Source organism: Pocillopora damicornis, chromosome 4, assembly GCF_964200805.1.
Source record: "Pocillopora damicornis chromosome 4, jaPocDami1.2, whole genome shotgun sequence".
In the NCBI taxonomy this organism is placed as follows: Eukaryota; Metazoa; Cnidaria; class Anthozoa; order Scleractinia; family Pocilloporidae; genus Pocillopora; species Pocillopora damicornis.
In genome coordinates this window covers 22629373-22648387 of record NC_142673.1, presented here as the reverse complement: position 1 = coordinate 22648387, position 19015 = coordinate 22629373, and the positions used below count along the sequence as shown (strand labels likewise).

Here is a 19015-nt window from a genome sequence, read left to right as displayed (position 1 = left end):
CATACGTTGTGTGAATATCGGAAAGTACCAGACAGAATTGGAAACTGTTGCAGCCATTTATTATTTGGTAGAATTCTTCGAAGGATCTTTTTAAATCAAGCTGTTTGAGAAAAGGGAATGACTCTGTTTGTTTTGTGGCTGAGAATTTTTCAGCTTTCATAAAATTATTGAACACTGTACTGTTTCATTTTCAACAGGATGTATCAATATTTCTACCAAAAGTAAATTGTTCACAGCTTTGAGTAGAAGTGTATTAAACTAACACTTACTGTAACAGAACAAAAGGCAGGAAAAACATTCATGGATATCAAGCGGAAAAATTTCCGCACAGCCCCATACTTAATTATGCATGTACATCTTACTGGTGATACACTGAATAATAAAGCCCCATATATGGATGTATAATGATGTATGGGGCTGTGCGGAAATTTTGCCAAAATGACGCCACAAAAAATCGGATAAAAAATTTTACGGTTCATGTATCACAAAAGCAAAAAAATTTCTAGTTCATGAGGTTTTTAATTTCATATTTTTACAGATCATTAAAATCAAAAACACTTTATTCCACATCACACAAAAATCCCTTTCATCCTCTATTTTTAAATATTTTATTTGGCTTTATATTTGAAGCACAAATGATAAGTTCCAAAATTTAGATACCCAACAGCTGACACTGATGTAATTATAGTTAAACCTCCATCCTTAACCTAAAGCCATTTCACAAGGGACTAGGAAAGTGTGCTCTTCCAATAAGAGAGGTTTACTAATGAGAAGTTAAAATGTAAACTTTCTATACAGTAAGGACTGCAGCTTCCCAGAATTTTACCCAGATTTTGTAGGAGATGGGGTGCCCTAACATTTAATATGCTAGGCTTAAGTCACAGAGGTATAAAATGCAAAACCTGGCCAGGCGATTGTGTTGTGCTTAATTAAGGGCAAGACACTGCCGCTTAACTGCCAGGTAACCTGATATAGTTCTAGCGGGTAACCTTCCATGAACTAGAATCCCCTCAAGGGGTTATGGTCACTTCTTGCCATGCAAACTAGAATAATCTCCAGCCCGATGAGCCACTGAGCTTGATTGCATACTCTGCCAGTAATGGTTTTTACTCTTAAGTGGAGAGTTACTCTCTGAGTTAAGTGTCTTACTTAAAAACTCAATGCAGTGACCTGGCCAGGTCTTCAACTCAGACCTCCTAACCTAAAATTCATTGCACTAACCATAAGGCCAGAATATCTATTTCTTATCCACCAATTGATTAAACCTTTAATAACATGAGTGACCAACACAGCATTTCTCCTTATAATGTCAATAAAATATCAAGCAGACAAGTGATGAGAATAAAGAAAAATATCCACAAGGGGAATATTAGTTGATCCAATACCAAATTCTCAAAGCTAAAATCACAAGAATTGTATGACATACAGTAAGGAGAGGTACTAATGAGATCTTGGGAGTGAGGGGGTAAATATTCAACAAAGCATCACAATACATGGTAATGATATGTTTCTTGTTCTCAACAGGCCTTCAAGTAGTTATGAAGTCCATCATGTGTGCAATGGCACCACTTCTGCAAATTTGTTTACTCGTAGGATTTGTAATCGTAATTTATGCAATCATTGGATTAGAATTTCTTGTTGGAAAATTTCACTATGTGTGCCATAAAAATGTTTCAGGTGAGCAAGATGGTTTATCCTTCATGTTTTTGTCAAGTTGATCAAATATTGCTGTCCCACTGCTATCAAATACCTCTTTGCTGTTGCTTTCTATAGGATCAATCAGTTTTATTTCAATGTTTTGTGCTTTATTTCAGCTCTTTAAACTTTCTGGGATATTTAACATGCTCTCTCATGAGCATGCTGAAATTTTTGCATGTCTATGTTTGTTAATTTTTCCTCACAAGGTCACCCCTGAATTATACATTAAGGTCATGAGGGCAAAGAAAATGATCACCAACATTTTTGTTTGTTACTAAGTAGACAAATTCTCCTAGGCAGCACCTTAGGAAATGTATAGAGAATATTATGGAGAATAAGGGTACTGATGATAGGGTGGAAACAGTTAAAGGAAAAAAAATTATAACTAGGGTATAGTGTTTGACTTAATACCAAAGTCTCAAAACTAATGTTATTAGAAATGTAAGGCCAGCAGTAAGGAGAATTACCATTGAGATCTTGGGATGGAAAGGGTTACAAAAATTGTTGCAGTTTTAATGTAGTGTGCTTGGTTTTGATATTTAATGAATTCAAGATTTCAACTCTGTGATTTCTTGGCAATTACATGCAGATGCACTCACACTTGTCACTTTTTTAAAAAACACAGGTGTCTGGCAGATGGATGATGACCCACAAATTTGTGATGTAGATGGCAAGGGAGTAATTTGTCCTGATTCTCAAAAGTGTCAAGAATACTGGGAAGGACCAAATAATGGAATCACATCATTTGACAACATATTTGCTGGATGTCTAACGGTGTTTCAAGTAATTACCAATGAGGGTTGGACAGATGTAATGTATTGGGTATGTTAGTTTTTTTTATTGGTTCTAGTGCTTTATTTATCAGATCTCATGATATGACCTGAACATGTCAATTCAGGGCTTTGAGGTTAAGCTGTCTTAAAGTCTTAAAAGCTGGAAAAGAAGAAATAAATTACAGGGTTAAAAGCTTTAGAAACTCTTTGGGAAGGCAAATTTACATTATCAATTCAATTCAACTTAATAAAACCAAATCATCATACATTAGACTAGCCACGTGGTTTGTCTTTGAAATGAGCACTGTGGCTGAAAGTCATTCTGGAGGGTTCATGCAACATCTGCAGGCTTAACCTTTTACACCTTAAGAGTGATAGGCATCTAATTTCTCCCAACAGTATCATTCCCTGAATCAGCTATTAAGGGCATGAGAATAAAAGAAATGATTGCAAACTCAAGAAGTATTGATTGTTACACAAATTCTCCTTGTAATTACAATAGGAGATGTCTTGAGAACAGTGGGAATAACTTGCATAGTGATGTTAGGGTGTGAAGGATTAAACCTTTATCCCCTAAGAGTGACTGGCATCTAATTTCTCTTTACAATGTCACCCCTGAATCAAACATCAAAGTCATGAGAAAAGAGAAGATGATCACCAACTAAAGCAGCTCTTGATTGTGAAACAAATTCTCCTTGTCAGCTCTTTTGGAAATATATGGAGAATAGTATGGAGAATTTGTATACTGATGTTAGGGTGTGAAGGGCTTATGGTCTGATGAGCATGGGAAAAAGGCTCTTGTTTGTGCACAGTGGCAAGAAAGAGCAAGTCAAATCAAGAATAAAACAGGTTGTAGGAGGTTGGTGGGTTTAGTTGGAGATGTCAAAGGGTGTTAAATTTCATAAATATTAAGTAGAAATAATTATTGAAGATAGAGAGAAACAAATTGTGCATAATCATATTCTTACTGTTTGAATATTATTGATTCGCTCCTTTTGTTTGTTTATTTTATTCTTTTTTACAGACATTCTATGCCTATGATAGACATGGTTACGCATTTTGGATATATTATTATTCCCTTGTTATAATAGGATCTTTTTTTATGCTCAACTTGGTTCTTGGTGTTCTTAGCGGGTAAGTGTCTTTTATTCTTAAGTAATAACTTTGTTTTCGACAGTCCTTCAACAATACATCTGTCTATCATGCCTTAACCCCTGTTTGAATGTTCCATACTAAAACAGCCTTTGCTAGAGAATTCCCATTATTGATAATTACTAGTTATTGATTAGTACTTATTTCGGGGTATTGCAAATGTCAGGAAATGTTTCTTGAGTTATTCTAGTTTGCAATATTCTTAAGCGATAGAAGTATTATACACAGACTTTTATCACTCACAGACTAAAAAGAGTAAATTCCAGTTGTAAAGATTTTGAAAGAAATGCACATCTTAGAGCTTGAAATAAAATCCTTTGTAAATGAGATTTTAAAACTCATTACAAAGACTGACAATATTTTGAGATCAGATGATAAGTTTGCTAGACACATGATTTCACCAGGTACTTGCACCATACACCTTGCTTACTTTGGTTTACTTGTTTTGCTTCTCTCCCTCCTCTCCGCCTCTTATCTTTTGGGTAAGTTTCCATTCCATACACTGGCTTCTCTGTGTTGAATTGTCAGATGCCTAGAGGTGGGCTGTGGCTTGGTTGCCATGGTGACCTCCTTGTAAAGCTCTTGTCTGTAGGTTCCTTAAATTTATGGCTCTCACCCTTCTATACAATTGATGTAACTTGTTTAAGCGACAGTTAACATGGGGTTGTACAGTTGGTGGTCTATAACTGTCAAAAGAAAACATCAAATAATCAAGATTTTATTCTGTTTTTCCTGATGCTTTTCAGTGAATTTGCTAAAGAGAGAGAAAGAGTTGAAAATCGTAGGGCTTTTCTCAAAGTGCGTAGAACACAAAAGATGGAGAGGCATCTGCATGGTTATATAGATTGGATTAGTAAAGCAGGTAAAATCTCTTTCTTATTTTTATAATTATGCATACTTAGGAAAATATGTCAGCTGAATTAGAGTCCTTGATCGTTCACTTTCTCCTTGCAATAAACATCATCTTTTAAACATTTTTTATCAATTTAGTAATTTAGCTAACATTACAGTGATCAGATCATTCTTGCTTTAACTTCAGTTCAAGTGTTGTGTCATATTTCCATGCAAAATCTTCTCTACATCCATCTAGAAATTAAATTCATTCTACAAATTAATTATTGTTTTATTAAAAGTACTTTTTTCTGTGGAAACCCTTTTTTCTCATCAGAGGATCTAATGTTAGAGGAAGAAGAGGAAGAAGATGGAAATGTAGACTTGTCAAGAAGAAGAAATCTTGATAGAGTGGAGGATGGAGATGTAGCAATGACTTCTGTTGTGCTTACAGGACAGTCAGGAAGAAGGCACAGATTGAACACAGGAAAAAAGTTAGTGCTTGTGGCAAATTCCTTGGGTACTGAAATTGGGAGATTTTTATCCACACCCATATGTGTGGGCACCTGAGTTTGTAGAGACAGTATAACTTAACCCTCTCTCTCCCAGGATCTAATCTAAATGTCAATTCTCAGTAATGTTCCCCATGTGTTGCTTATGAATCAAGTTCTGAGAATTTGATGTTAAATCAAGCAGTTTCCCCTTGTTGATATTTTCTCTCTTCTTGTTACCTTTCTGCTTGAAAACGTATGGATTTTATAAGGAGAAATTTCTTATTGGTCACTCCTGGGAGTGAAGGCTTGATGATTACTGTGCTAGCCTCTAGTCTGAGGGATCTGGGTTTAAGTCCTGGGCCCTGGCCTTGCCTTTGTGTTATGTGTATGGGTGACATATTGTTCTCACAAAGATTCCAACAAGAGCTGGCATCTGGCCAAAACTTCTTGCTAGTTCACCTTTTTTTTAGCAGGCTTCTGCTCAAAGTAAAGGAATGCAATAAATTAAATAAAGGCAAAGAAAAATAGTCAACAACACATGATATTATGCGTGCTCACCCATCTAAGAAGTAACCACAGCTGACAGGGCTAAAGCTCAGCAAGAAGCACAAGTATGTGCTGCTACAACAACACTCAAGCAACTTTTTAACATGGTGTGTCACAGCCATCCCACATTAAAAAAAGTTAACTACCTTTGTCCGATGTAAATACTCCTAGATGGAACAGATCCTAATTATTATTTTTGTTTTTATATTACCTTGCACAGGAAAAGTTTATGGCAGAGATTTCTCAGGAAAAACAAAAGGTGGAAAATCCGTGTTAGACAAGTGGTTAAACATCAGGCTTTCTACTGGACTGTACTTATATGTGTTTTCCTCAACACAGTAATCACTGCATTACAACATTACAATCAACCTAAGTGGCTTACAAAGTTTCAAGGTAATTGTAACTACTTGAAATTTGATGTCCACCTTACTAAAGAGTTGATCGCCAACTTTAAGTTGTTGTGTTTTTATGGTTATGAGTGAAACCAATTAAATTTGAATTGTTTTTCTCACACACTACCGCTGGGGTTATTAATGGACAATTTGTACACTGATGTAGGGTGTATTGGGTTGTGTGGCCTTTAATAAGTAGTTGCTCCTATTGGATTAAATTGGCTTTGTTACAGATCTTTTCCAACTTCCTCACCAACTGAAAAGATTTCAGTGTAAGTGCTCTATCTAGAAAAATTCTGACAATCTGAAAAGCACCTTTCAGAAATTTGTGACAGCAGTTTGAGACAATTTATTCATTTCTATTTTTCATCGACTTTAAGGAAATAATCAGTTAAGTGCTTCATGTGCATGCTGATACAGAATGACAGTTCAGTAATAAAGTTAACTTATCATTGTGATAAACTTATTGTTGTGATATTAGCAGAGCTCTCAACATTATTTTCTGCCAAAGAGTGTGATTTTTTACTGCATAGCATTGATTCCCTGGAAAGTAGTGAAAAAAATTGAAGTAGCTAAGATGTGTGTTCCTTTATGCTGAGCATTTGTGGTGAGAGTCCACATTAGCAGTCCACAATCAGAGTGTGAGGATGTGCAATAGTCAATGCACTGACTAGTTGAAATTAAGAGATCCACGCAGCTAAGAACCGGTATCGCAGAGATCATGGGTTTAAATCCTGTACAGGCCTGAATTTTTTTCAGGTCCTATTTACAACTACTCGTTTCAGTAGTGCAAATATATGAATTTTCATATATCTAAAATCTGCACTGACTAGTGTTAGTAATGGTGGCTCTGCAGGAGACTTTCCACTGTTAGAAAGTGTTCAAAGCAGGTGCAAAGGGAATAAGGAGTAAATTTGTATCAAGAAGATAATTGATTTAATATGCACTTAAATAAAGCAGCAGTTTGCTATCTCAAAATCAACAGTTAAAATTAGAAACCGTAAATGAGTTTTTTGGCATAAGTCACACACTCAATGCACAAGACTTGAGAGCTCTGTGTTGGGTATCATTTTGAATACTGTATCAGCATCCACTGTCAGAGGCAAACCATTACTCTTTTTTCTTTTCTCCATAGTATACAATTACATACAAGTTATTGCTTTATTCAAATTTACTTCCATACTAGATGTAGCAGAGATTGTGTTCATCACTTTCTTCTTCTTTGAGATGATGCTGAAGCTTTATGGTCTTGGTCCTCAGCTGTACTTCAAATCTCAGTTCAACACATTTGATTGTGTGGTAAGAAAAGGGTTTCTTTGTTAAATGTCAGCTTATCAAGAAGTCGGGATATTTGCATGTACAAACAGTGAGCTGAATGTTAATGATACCTTATTTTCTCAAATAAGTGCCCCCCTCCTCCCTCACTTTCTTGAATAACAAGGTTGTAAGAAAAATCTGTTTCTACTGCCATTTTATTTATAACTTTTCAAGCTTCAACTACAGCAGAATCAGTTGAGGAGAATAAGAAGCCCCCCCTCAATTAAGTGCCCTCCTTCCAGCAAACACCTTTCATTTTAGCTGAAATTTTAAATAATAGCCTTAAACAGCCATACTTTCATTTATTTCAGGTTGTGTGCTGTGGTATTATTGAACTAATTATTTCAAAAGCAGAAGGAACAAGCTTGGGTATATCTGTACTTCGACTCTTGAGGCTTTTAAGACTTTTTAAATTTACCAGGTAAAAATTTAGGCTTGTCCTTTTGTTTTTCAAGTGATGCTGTATTTCATGTCTAAGACAGATAGCAAAGTGTTGGGATACTTTCTCTCTCACAACCAAATTGATTTCACAAGTTTAAAGTTTGATTTTTAATGCTAGATTATCCTTCATGTTGTTTCTTTTGGCAAACAAGCTAGAACACTGATTGTTTTTACTGCACCAGGTATTGGTCCTCTTTGCGCAACTTGGTGACATCCCTGTTAAGCAGTGTCCGATCCATCCTCAGTTTGCTGTTCCTTCTCTTCCTGTTCATTGTAATTTTTGCTTTACTGGGAATGCAGATCTTTGGTGCAGGGTAAGTTTATGATAGATAATATTCCAATATTTTGATTTTCTTTTATTTGTTTTAATCTTTCCAGTTTCCTTGTTGCACTTCTCCGAATGGTCTTGAGGTTCATTAGCATTTGCACCATCAGTGATCTTAAGTAAAAGCATAAACTTAAGAATAACTGGCAACTCATATTAGCTCGAAGAACAAGCATGATTTCATACATTTTCAGTTGAGGGGTGGCAATTATGTGTGAGGCAAGGGACTCCTCTCCTCTGGCTTGTTGCGTACCTTGCACTTGCCTCTCCTTGCATGAAAACGCCCAACAAAATTGTGTTCTGCAGGCTAAATTTCAAACGACTTAAGAGTTGAAATGTATAATGGTTCAATTGTGGGTTTAAAAAGGCTTTTTAAAAAAACAAACAAACAAACAAACAAACAAACAGCATAAAAATCGTGACAGTTATCAACTAGGGTTTTAACTTGAATTTTGACCTACAGTCTGTAGTCAAAAATGATGATCAATTTTCATTCTTGTCATCATCTAACAGCTTCAGGGATCTTCCTGGAAGAGATGCTAATCCTAGAACGAATTTTGACAATTTCTGGAATGCTGCATTAGCTGTTTTTCAGGTAAGATGTTAAATCAAGTACAGTTTTTTTTCCTAAATCATAATCTGGCAATTCTAGACACAAGTCCCCTTTTGAGGTTTAACATATTTTAAGTTCAGATTTAAAGACAATGAAATAACTCTCAAATGTAAAACATTCAAGTTATTGTAACTGATTGAAAAGGTTAATTTTCATCTCTGTTAGTGGAAAGTGACCTTCACTATATGGAAATTTCATTTGATTGTAACAAATTACAGCTCTGATCAAGAAGAGTAACTGATAGAGTTTGTAAAAGGCCTTTTGTTCTTTTTACTTCGACCCATTGTGTCGTTCTTTTAAACTCAACGTTAAAAGTATCATCCATTCGATATTTTCTTTCTTCCCAATGCCTGTCTGCTTGATATCGTATTGCATCTAATTTCTCTCTACATGTATTATATCACTCTTGAATCAAACACTAACGTCATGAATATGGAGGAAATAATCACCAACTGAAACAGCTCTTGATTGTTTAACAAATTCTCTCAGTCAGCACCCTAGGAAATGTATAGGGAACAGTGTGAGGAATAATCGTACTGGAGTTAGTCTGTAAAGGGTCAAAACGGGGTCTACTTTATTTAAGTTTTACTGAATATCGTTTTCTGTTCATATTTAGATCTTAACTGGGGAAGACTGGAATGCCGTAATGTATGATGGCGTCTTGTCACAAGGATACCCTGACAAACCTTTTGCGCTGGCTTCGGCGTTGTATTTTGTTTTGCTCGTTGTACTTGGGAATTGTATCCAATGATACCATAATATCTAAATTAATTTTCATATTATGAGCAATGATACGTGTAACATGACGGCAGAGCGAGTTTTGACTGAGTGTCAAAAGTAACCCGGAATTTTTTTTTTTTTTTCACCAAACGAAGCTCCGTTATTGGTCAGAAATTACACCCACTATCTTAACCGATCAAATGCAAAACTAAAACCGATTGCGTTTTGCTGCGCTTCAGAAAGTTAGTTTGTTTTTCGACTTTGAGTTCTGGTAAGCTCTGTGTGGTCTTTCATTGCTGTTCTGGGTGCTCTGATTACTACGTTTCACGACACTCAGCCGTAAAGCGCTCTTATACTATGTTTCGATGGAGATTCCAATCAGTTCTGACCATCTTGTTATCAAGACCAACATTTCATGACCCCGAGTTGGACTGGTCCTCCGTCTAAGCCAAATGGGTTGACGGAAAGATCAGTAGATCGTTACAACATTTGTACTACGGAGTAACAAAGCGCCGGGAAACAGTCGATGTGTGTCTTCCTACCAAGTTTTTCTTTTGAATTGGAACCAGTAATATGGCGGTAAAACTTGGCAAAATGCAAGAGGAAGTAACGTGAGATGAACTACGAGTGCCATTGAATCTAGGAATGGGGGAGGGGGGAGGGGGGAAGGGAAGATTGTTCTCTTAATATGCAGTCAATTCAAGATACGACATTGGTTGGCAACAGGGGTGATTTTGTTATATATAACGCCATTTAAAATAACTGTTTAGTGGGAAATTTATATGCACCTTAACAAAATGACCAGATACTCTTCTTAATGTATTCTTGGCCATTGCTGTGGACAACTTGGCAAATGCTCAGCAACTGAGTCAGGACGAGGAAGCAGAAGAAACTGCAAGAGAAGAAAGGAAAAAAGAAATAGTTGATCAGTACCGAGATTATGGCTCTCCCGGGCCGAGCCCAGGGTGAGGCGCATAATAAATTTTATGATTTAAATGTGGAGTCTTGTTACTGTTTTTCCATCTTTAAGCGCTAAGCCTAACTTTTTTTTAAACTCGTCTTTCTAACCCTGACCTAAGATCTGATTATTAATTCTCCCCTCTAATTGCTACACATTTCCTTGTAAATTAGTTGCGATAATTTGGTGCTGGATCAGGATAACAACTTCTACCTAATAAGTTTAAGTATTCTCGTTACCTGTTTGCTGGATAATGTGCAGATACTCCAGGGAGAAGTCGCATGTTAATCACTTCTGGGAATTAAAGGGTTGACTCGCAGTTCCTCAACAGAGGAAGGAATTTTGATGGAGAACAGAAAATCTGACACAGAAGTTTCACGATGTGTAAGTTTACAGGCTATAACAGATATGTTTGGTTGATGTAGTTCTAATATGTTTCTTCTTGTTCCCTCAGACGCAATGGAGATGCGAGAAGGGTGAGACTTCTTTGAAAGTTCCATTTTTGTTTTATTCAATATCTTGGAATTATTATTGTTACCTTCTTTTTATTTGCTCCATCTTTAATTCAGAAGCAACTAATGCAATCACGTGTATTCAATACTAACGTTTTGATGCTCTATGTGTAGGGTTTTGATGAAGCTGGACCTACTGAAGATGAATTCGAGTCAGAAGCTGATGATGGTATGTTTAGCAACCGTTCCCTTTTTATTGTGATGATTTTGCCAAAAGTTCCCTCTTCTGTTCGGTTGTGTCGCCATTCAGAGTTCAGTGGTAATGCACCCTACGGAGAGGGGTTAGGGTGGGGCAAACAATGATAGAGAGGTATTTAGGGTCACCTGACGGCTATCAATCAATCATGTCGCAGGGGTAGTCTTAAAAGTGGCCACTAAAGGTAAATGCTATGATTGATTCTTTTTTACGCGTTGGTGATTGGTCAATTCTAGTCATGTGTAAGTGATTATGCTCTCTCATTAACCAGTGAGTTAAGTGAGTTGCGTGTGATACTACTGTTCAGGTTTGGAGATCTCCGTCACAAAATGTACATCTTGGAAAAGAGTAAATCTTCTCCATCCTGGCCTTCCACTTCATTTATTTCACTTAGGGACAAGTCATTGTTTATCGCCGGAGGGGGAAGGGGGGGTGGGGAGGGGATGTTGTATTCTTATAAAGCCCCTTTCCCTTGTACTATATTAACTCCCTCCATTCACCCTGAAAAATTCCCCCTACCCTCTCCACTCTTTGTCTATCCTGTAAGCAGTTATTTACTGTGAACGTTTCCTTTAAATGGACAACAATTTCCTGTTTACTTTCAGGCCGACCATCATTTCTGAGCAATCTTAGAAACCCTGGCAGAATGGTTCCCCAACAAAAGCCAGGAGATACTGTACCGATCATAAACACTTGGTCCTTATTTCTCTTCCCACCTGGAAATCCGTGAGTGAAAGCACCATAAGTAATGTTATAGGACTGAGAGGAGTCCAATTCGGTCTGTAATCACATGAGTGATCTGCAAAATAGGACGACCGCAAAGTGGGAGTCCGATTTTTAAACTACGGGTATGATTACAGATAAAATTGGACGATACGAAGTCCTATTACCAATTAATTAAAACTATGACGAAATTTGAGAAACACATCGGCCATCGGTTTTCATAAACGAAACAATAGTCAACTCAGCGAAACCAGCGTCAAAAGTGCATTGTCTCCAGTTATACAAGCAGAACGCATACGCTTCCTATGAGTGCTCAAATCGGGCCGGTGATAACCAATTACGTTCAAATATTTTGTCATAGTTTTGATTAGATTCGAAATATTTTGTAGTAGTCTTCATTTTGTGAGAAAGCCATTACAATGAAGTACGAGTGAGATACTGTTTAAGTTTAGTGACAGGTTGCCCAAGTTCATGGGCATTGAAAAAGGCATTGAAGCTGCACGATCTACTGTCTTAAGTGTGCTACAAGGTTACCCATGCCTATGTCTGCCCATTTTTAAGTTTTGTATTTACTCTGTTTGAAATATTTCACGAACTTCTGTATGACGTTTACTGAGTTTTAAGTGCGCAAGAATGAGTGGTGTAGGGATTTTGCAACGACACCTCTTTATATTATTGGGGAGTTTTTGGTCGAGGGTCGTAGAAAAAAAGCAAAGTAATCAAAACTCACAATCAGAATAAAGACAATTATCCTTAGGAACCAATCAGAACAAATGAAATTGTCACAAGGAACCAATCAGAACAAATGAAATTGTCACAAGGAACCAATCAGAACAAATGAAATTGTCACAAGGAACCAATCAGAACAAATGAAATTGTCACAAGGAACCAATCAGAACAAATGAAATTGTCACAAGGAACCAATCAGAACAAATGAAATTGTCACAAGGAACCAATCAGAACAAATGAAATTGTCACAAGGAACCAATCAGAACAAATGAAATTGTCACAAGGAACCAATCAGAACAAATGAAATTGTCACAAGGAACCAATCAGAACAAATGAAATTGTCACAAGGAACCAATCAGAACAAGTGAAATTGTCACAAGGAACCAATCAGAACAAATGAAATTGTTACAAGCAACCAATCAGAACAAATGAAATTGTCACAAGGAACTAATCAGAACAAATGAAATTGTCACAAGGAACCAATCAGGTCGTAAGTGCTAATGTCCTGTAGCGCGTGAAAACGCGGTAAGCTTTTGACACCCCATTGAAAATTGCTTCCTTACCTCTGACAATGCAGTAAATACATGTCGTGATATATTGTTTGTCTTTTCGGAAGGGTACGGAAAGCATGTCACTGGCTGGTGAATTTAAGACATTTTGACAACTTCATCCTGGTCATCATCCTCATCAGTAGCGTCTTATTGGCTCTTGAAGATCCAGTTGACGAGAATTCCAAACGAAACCAGGTAAGAAGCCGCGCAGTTTTAGTTGCCATTGTAAAGAGATTAAGATAACGGTGTGAGTATGGACCACTGTGTGGCTCCAAGGTTATTGCACTGGACTCCGGGTTGAGGGGTCTGGGTTCGAGACCTGGCCAGGTCACTGTGTTGTGTTCTCGGCCACAAAAGACTTGATTCCCACGGTGCCTCTCTACACCCAAGAGTATAAATGGGTGCCGGCGAGTTGTCAGGAAAGCCTGACTAACATGACTAGTCGCCTCATGTCAAGGAAACCGGGATAAGCTCCGGCTGGGTGATCACTTGGAACGAGTACAGACTTCTACTTTATGAACAACTGTTTGGAGAGGTTCACCTGAAGTTTTCTTCAATCACCTCTTATTCGACCCATTGTCACTTTTCCCTAGCCTCATGACATTGTTTGAACTAAATGATTACTGGTAAGTGACTAGGTGTAATAACAATGATGACTTTTGAATTTTTTAGGTGCTGACGTATTTTGACTATGTATTTACCACAATATTTGCAATGGAGGTGATTGTCAAGGTAATCTATCTCATTTCCCTGTATTTGTATGTCCCAGTCAACGCAAACACCATGTAAAAAGATCGTAGAAACGTAAGGGAGCTTAATGAAATATAGCACTTTCAGAAACGCTGGTTTAGTATCGCCCAATGAGTGATCCGCGATTGCACAAGTTTTACTCGGTGCTTGGTAATTGTTTCGAACTTGTAGTTCAAACTTTGGGCCGGTTACCTGTGTTTTCATTAGCTCCTTCTAAAGTTTTCTTTGCTCTGATCGGTTGCTGCTCTAAATCAAGGATTTTGACTCCCTCAGCCAGGCAATTAGAGAATCCGTGATTATTTTTAAGCGTGATGGTTTAAATCTTTGATCTACATTATTATTATTTATTTTAGTTGATATCTTTTACAGTCTAACAATTTTTATATATTTCAGCGTCGAATTTTATCGTTGATTGTGTGTATTTTGTGTTTTTCAACCGAACGAGATCCTTTTTCAAAACCATGTTTGATTGAAAAAGTTATCTCAATAAAGAATGTCATAAATTATTAAATCCTGATTAAAAAAAACTCCCTTTCTAAAGCTATGGACTGTTTTTTCCTCGCAGCTGATTGACTACGGAGCAATTCTTCATCCTGGCTCGTACTTCAGAGATGCCTGGAATTGTATCGATGCCCTGGTAGTATCCTGTGCCATAGCATCGCTTGTGATGAGGTCAGAAGCATTGTTTTATTGCTTTGTTTAAGCCTTTACACTCTTACATCAATATGGATATTCTCCTTGCTATCCCCCGTATATTTCCTAAGGTGCTGGCAAGGAGAATTTGTTTGACAATCAAGAGCTTTTTTAGTTGGTGATCATTTCCTTTATTCTCGGAAACTTAATGTGTAATTCAAGGGTTTTATTGTGAGGAGAAACTTGATGCTTATCACCCACACAAAGGGTTACGAGAAGGGGTAGACACTTTCCTCTCAATGTGCCCTCCTCCACCAAGATGTATCACTGGATGCCAGCGCATCGTCAGGAGAACTTGACGAAATGCTGAGTTTGGGGGGTGGGGGTATTAAGGCCGAGCAGAAATAATCCTCGTCGCTTTAGTCCAAGAAAACCGAGACTAGCTCTGTCAATGTTTGTCACTTGTATCGTGTATTGACCTTAACCTTTAACCGTAAAAGACAATATGCTTCAAAGCAGCAATACTTTCTTACCGATGAAAGGCCAGAAGTTTAAAGGTTTTGGCTCTTAGAAAGTTTTTCTTTCATACGCTAATAGAATAACTGTTTATTTTGTTTGTTTGTTTCGTGTAGCAATCAGGATCAATCCACTATAAACCCACAGTCTAAGAAGACAGTGAAGGTTTTGCGAGTTCTCAGGGTTCTTCGGCCTCTCAAAGCGATAAACAAAGCCAAGAAATTGAAGGTGCACTTGATTATGATTTTAGACTCTACTTTTGAGAATTTTACTCGGTTCGTTCATGGAAACAAGACTTGTTAAAAAATGAGACTTAAATTGTACTTGTGGAGGCAAAAACTCCATTATTACTCCGATGAATGAAAATTACGCTCATCCTATTGGCGGTATTAGAGAAAGACACAAAAGCTTATTGGATCAATGTCAGTATCTAAGCAACTGCTCACCTACCCCTCCCATAACCTAACAATAACAATACTGACTGTTTTTGGGTTAGGGGAGGAGTTGATGCGCATTTGCTTAGATACTGACATTAATTCAGCCTATTCCTTGCAATTTGAAACTACGTCAAAGCAAACAGTGCACGTTAAAAGGTTTCCAGGTCATATATACATTTAAACATAAAACGGTAAAAACGAACGATAAAATCCGACGTTTCGGAGTAGTCATGACTCCATTATCAAGGTAAAATATATAAGATCATGCAAATTACAGCATTTAAACGATTTTGGCGCGAAGAATTAACATCAGAGGGTTAACTTCAAAGGGTGCGAAGATTATGAAAATACTCTCGTCCGAATACTTTCGCCCGTCAATATTTATGTAATGAAATGCTTTTCAAAGCCTAGGGTTAACACTATGTTCAGTCCGAGCCTTAAAGTTAGATGTTGTTTTTAAAAAGAGTAAATGTTACAAAAGTGTACAACGCTAACCTACTGGGGATACAATCTGACAATATTTTTGCGCCATTTCAGGCCGTCTTCCAGTGTATGGTGTACTCGCTGAAGAACGTTCTCAACATTTTAATCATCACTTTATTGTTTCTGTTCATCTTCTCTGTTATTGGAGTTCAGCTTTTTCAGGTAACTTACGTTACTAGTAGATGATATCTTTATTACAGGCGTTATTTCTCGAGCATTAATTTAGCCTGGTGCAGGCTCTCGGTCAGCGGAGAAGGACAAAAGAGCGGGTGAGCCAAATAGTGCGCTAGTCAAGGAGACGCCTTCCTAATTTTTTTCTTTACCTGAGTTCTTGCCCCTTTTTGAAATCCCGCCTTTTCGTTCCTTTCTCCAGACTAAGGAGCTTGGAAAACGGCAGGCCAGCATTAGGCATAACAATCCGTCAAATAATTGAATGAAAGCAAAAACTAAAACGGCCTGGCATGCCCAAAAATGCCTGTTCAACCCTCGTATTGGAATCCCCCCCTCCCCCGCCCCCACCACATTGAGCCCGTTCTTGTCTTATGGCTGTCATAAACCCACAAGGAAATGAGAAACAACAACGAAAATTCAAGAAGTAAACAGCCCGTAATGTACTTTGTGTTTTTTCAGGGAAAATTTTTCATGTGTGATGATCCCTCGAAGATGACTAAAGAGGAGTGCCAGTAAGTTCTCCTTATCTCTCCACCATTTTACACAGTTTCTCGTGGTAGTTAGACCAGTTAGCCTCTTAACGCCTCTTTATCAAGGATTGGAATCGATAACATATGAGCTTGATCTTGATGTCTTAAACATTTTTTGAGTCCGTCATATTCATCTTCCAATTGAATGAGTTTGAGGGCCTGCTCAAAGAAGTCTGTGAAGCAGTTCATACCCAACAGAATAAACTTACCTATAGGTGTATGGTAATTGTCTTTTATTCTTTTCATAGAGGAAAATACTTAAGTTACCCCGATTTGACAGACATGTCCAACGTTGAGGTAAGTAGCTCTGGGTGTGTGACAAAACAAAAATTCACACATCCGGGCTTCGCGCTCCGATGTACTACCACTGTACTACTACAGTTAGGCCATAACTAGTTGGATCAATATCAATATCTGGGCAACTGCCCACCTACCCCTCCCCTAACCCAACATTAACCCTAAATTGTTATCAATTGACTGTTGTTGGGTTAGGGGAGGGGTAGGTGGACAGTTGCCCAGATACTGATATTGATAGTTTCATACGTGACACGCTCTCGCATGCTGCAAAGGTCAGCAATGTTAGAAGCGTCATATGGGAGATTAGATTATCAAAGATGGTAGATTTGGTGCTTAGTAATGAAGTAGAGAAAGATATTTTAAGACGCGTTCATAAAACCAGTGTCTACGTGATTGGTTTCATCTAACACAAACCCTTTTTATGAATTTCTGTCATCCTACTAGGTCAAAGATCGAACATGGGAGTTACAAGATTACAATTTTGACAATGTAATCAATGCAATGTTAGCGCTGTTTACGTCATCTACAGGAGAGGGCTGGCCAGCGTAAGTTTCCCCCCCCCCCCCCAACAAGTGAATAGCTTGTTACTTTTCGTCTCAGTATCATCACATGAGCCAGCAATATGCTGATTAGATTAGACAAAGAACCCAGCAGGAGGTTGTTATCTTGATGTGACAGGATTTCTCATAACTGATTTCCAAGATAACTAGGAACAGTTTGAAGAAAGAATCTTGGGATTTAGGGGTATATCAGTGGATTTCAGGTCAGTTTAAGTGAGCTTTTGCACAGTAAAGAAATTGTCTGCCCATTTTTCAGGCTCGAAACCCAAAAACCCATTCCTTGTCGATTGGCGCGTACCTTTTCAAGCTAGATAAGAGACCCCACCCCTCCCCCCGAGAAAATTTTGACTCATTAACCGCTGAACGAAATTTTACGTTGCTCCCTTGCAGACTCATGCAGGCCTCTATCGATACAACAGAAGTCGATCGTGGACCGATCGTGGATAACAATGTTCAGATTTTGCTCTTCTATATTTTCTTTGTGGTGGTTTTTTCGTTTTTCTTCTTAAACATTTTCGTGGCTCTTATCATCCTCACTTTTCAAGAACAAGGCGAAAAGGATCAGGGAGAATGTGAACTGGACCGGAATCAGGTGAGTTGTTGATCCCAGCTAAAATAAAGTTTGTACTGATATGTAAAATCGATTAAACCTTTAACCCATAAGAGTGACTACCGTTTAAGTTCTTCTTACAATATCACCCCTGAATGAAAGAGTAAGGTCATGAGAATATAGGAAATGGTCAGCAACAAGAAAAGCCCTGGATTATGAAACAAATTCTCCTCATCAGCACCTTTGGGAATGTATAAGGAACAGTATGGAGAATATGCATATTGATGTTAGAGTGGAAAGGGTTCATACGCACAGGTGTGAAGCCAGACTCGGATCAAGGGGGAAAAGAAAAAAAAAAGAAAGAAGTCAATAATTACTTGTTAGAAAGTTTTTTAAATTTATTCTTAAGGACGCTAGTATTGGAGTGTTTTCAATTTTGCAACTAAGGGTGTTGAAAAACTTAAGGCCTTGAAAGGAGACGGAGAACTGCCTTCTGTGTGTGACAAGCTTGTCTGCATAACAGCAATCAGAAGGTTATGAAAAAGAGATACCGCTTTGAATTTTTAGTTTTAAACGTAAGAGCTCGAAGCCAATTAGTGGATGAATTCAACGAACATGAATTACAATGCGGAAGTGAAAATCCATCCGACAAGTTTACTGGAAAGGGTTTCTTACAAAACGTCTTATCTTTCCTTCATTAGAGAGACTGTCTTCATTTCGCTATTGTGGCCAAACCTTCCGAGAGATTCATGCCGGAAGATCCTAACACGTGGCAATACCGCATATGGACGATCGTGGATTCTAGACCGTTTGAGTATTTTATCATGTTACTCATTGCTCTCAATACGCTCATCCTAACTATGAAGGTGAGTATAGAACGCAGGCTTTTGTCAACACTCAAAACCCGGTTGACGCACCGGAGTTCCAACGCAGGATGGAGGGGGATTCCTTTTACAATCTAAGCGCTGTCCAGAAGTAATCATGGTAACACTCTAATAGGCCGTATATATTCCATGAACCACTCGCCAAGACCTTCTCATAAGTTCCTTGCTTCTCCTATAAGTTAGCTCTTCCCCTGCCTCTAAAAGAGTACCGTGAAATGGCCAACACATTTATC

General features: G+C 37.8%; 1 protein-coding gene across 4 annotated transcripts in view; it reads left to right on the top strand.

Annotated features, from left to right (window-relative positions):
* The window catches only part of LOC113685515 (voltage-dependent calcium channel type A subunit alpha-1), a 38228-nt gene that overhangs the window by 7160 nt on the left and 12053 nt on the right, over positions 1–19015 (top strand). For all 4 annotated transcript variants that reach the window (XM_089204526.1, XM_027203023.2, XM_089204528.1 and 1 more), the window contains 25 exons: positions 1525–1677; positions 2324–2520; positions 3496–3605; positions 4370–4485; positions 4792–4948; positions 5715–5887; positions 7073–7185; positions 7515–7624; positions 7827–7958; positions 8483–8564; positions 9199–9322; positions 10108–10267; positions 10715–10736; positions 10887–10941; positions 11574–11694; positions 13037–13166; positions 13644–13703; positions 14287–14393; positions 14987–15098; positions 15845–15952; positions 16421–16473; positions 16740–16788; positions 17233–17333; positions 17739–17940; positions 18600–18764. In XM_089204526.1, the coding sequence (XP_089060652.1) occupies positions 1525–1677; positions 2324–2520; positions 3496–3605; positions 4370–4485; positions 4792–4948; positions 5715–5887; positions 7073–7185; positions 7515–7624; positions 7827–7958; positions 8483–8564; positions 9199–9322; positions 10108–10267; positions 10715–10736; positions 10887–10941; positions 11574–11694; positions 13037–13166; positions 13644–13703; positions 14287–14393; positions 14987–15098; positions 15845–15952; positions 16421–16473; positions 16740–16788; positions 17233–17333; positions 17739–17940; positions 18600–18764 (2912 nt within the window). The remainder of the gene's footprint in view (positions 1–1524; positions 1678–2323; positions 2521–3495; positions 3606–4369; positions 4486–4791; positions 4949–5714; positions 5888–7072; positions 7186–7514; positions 7625–7826; positions 7959–8482; positions 8565–9198; positions 9323–10107; positions 10268–10714; positions 10737–10886; positions 10942–11573; positions 11695–13036; positions 13167–13643; positions 13704–14286; positions 14394–14986; positions 15099–15844; positions 15953–16420; positions 16474–16739; positions 16789–17232; positions 17334–17738; positions 17941–18599; positions 18765–19015) is intronic.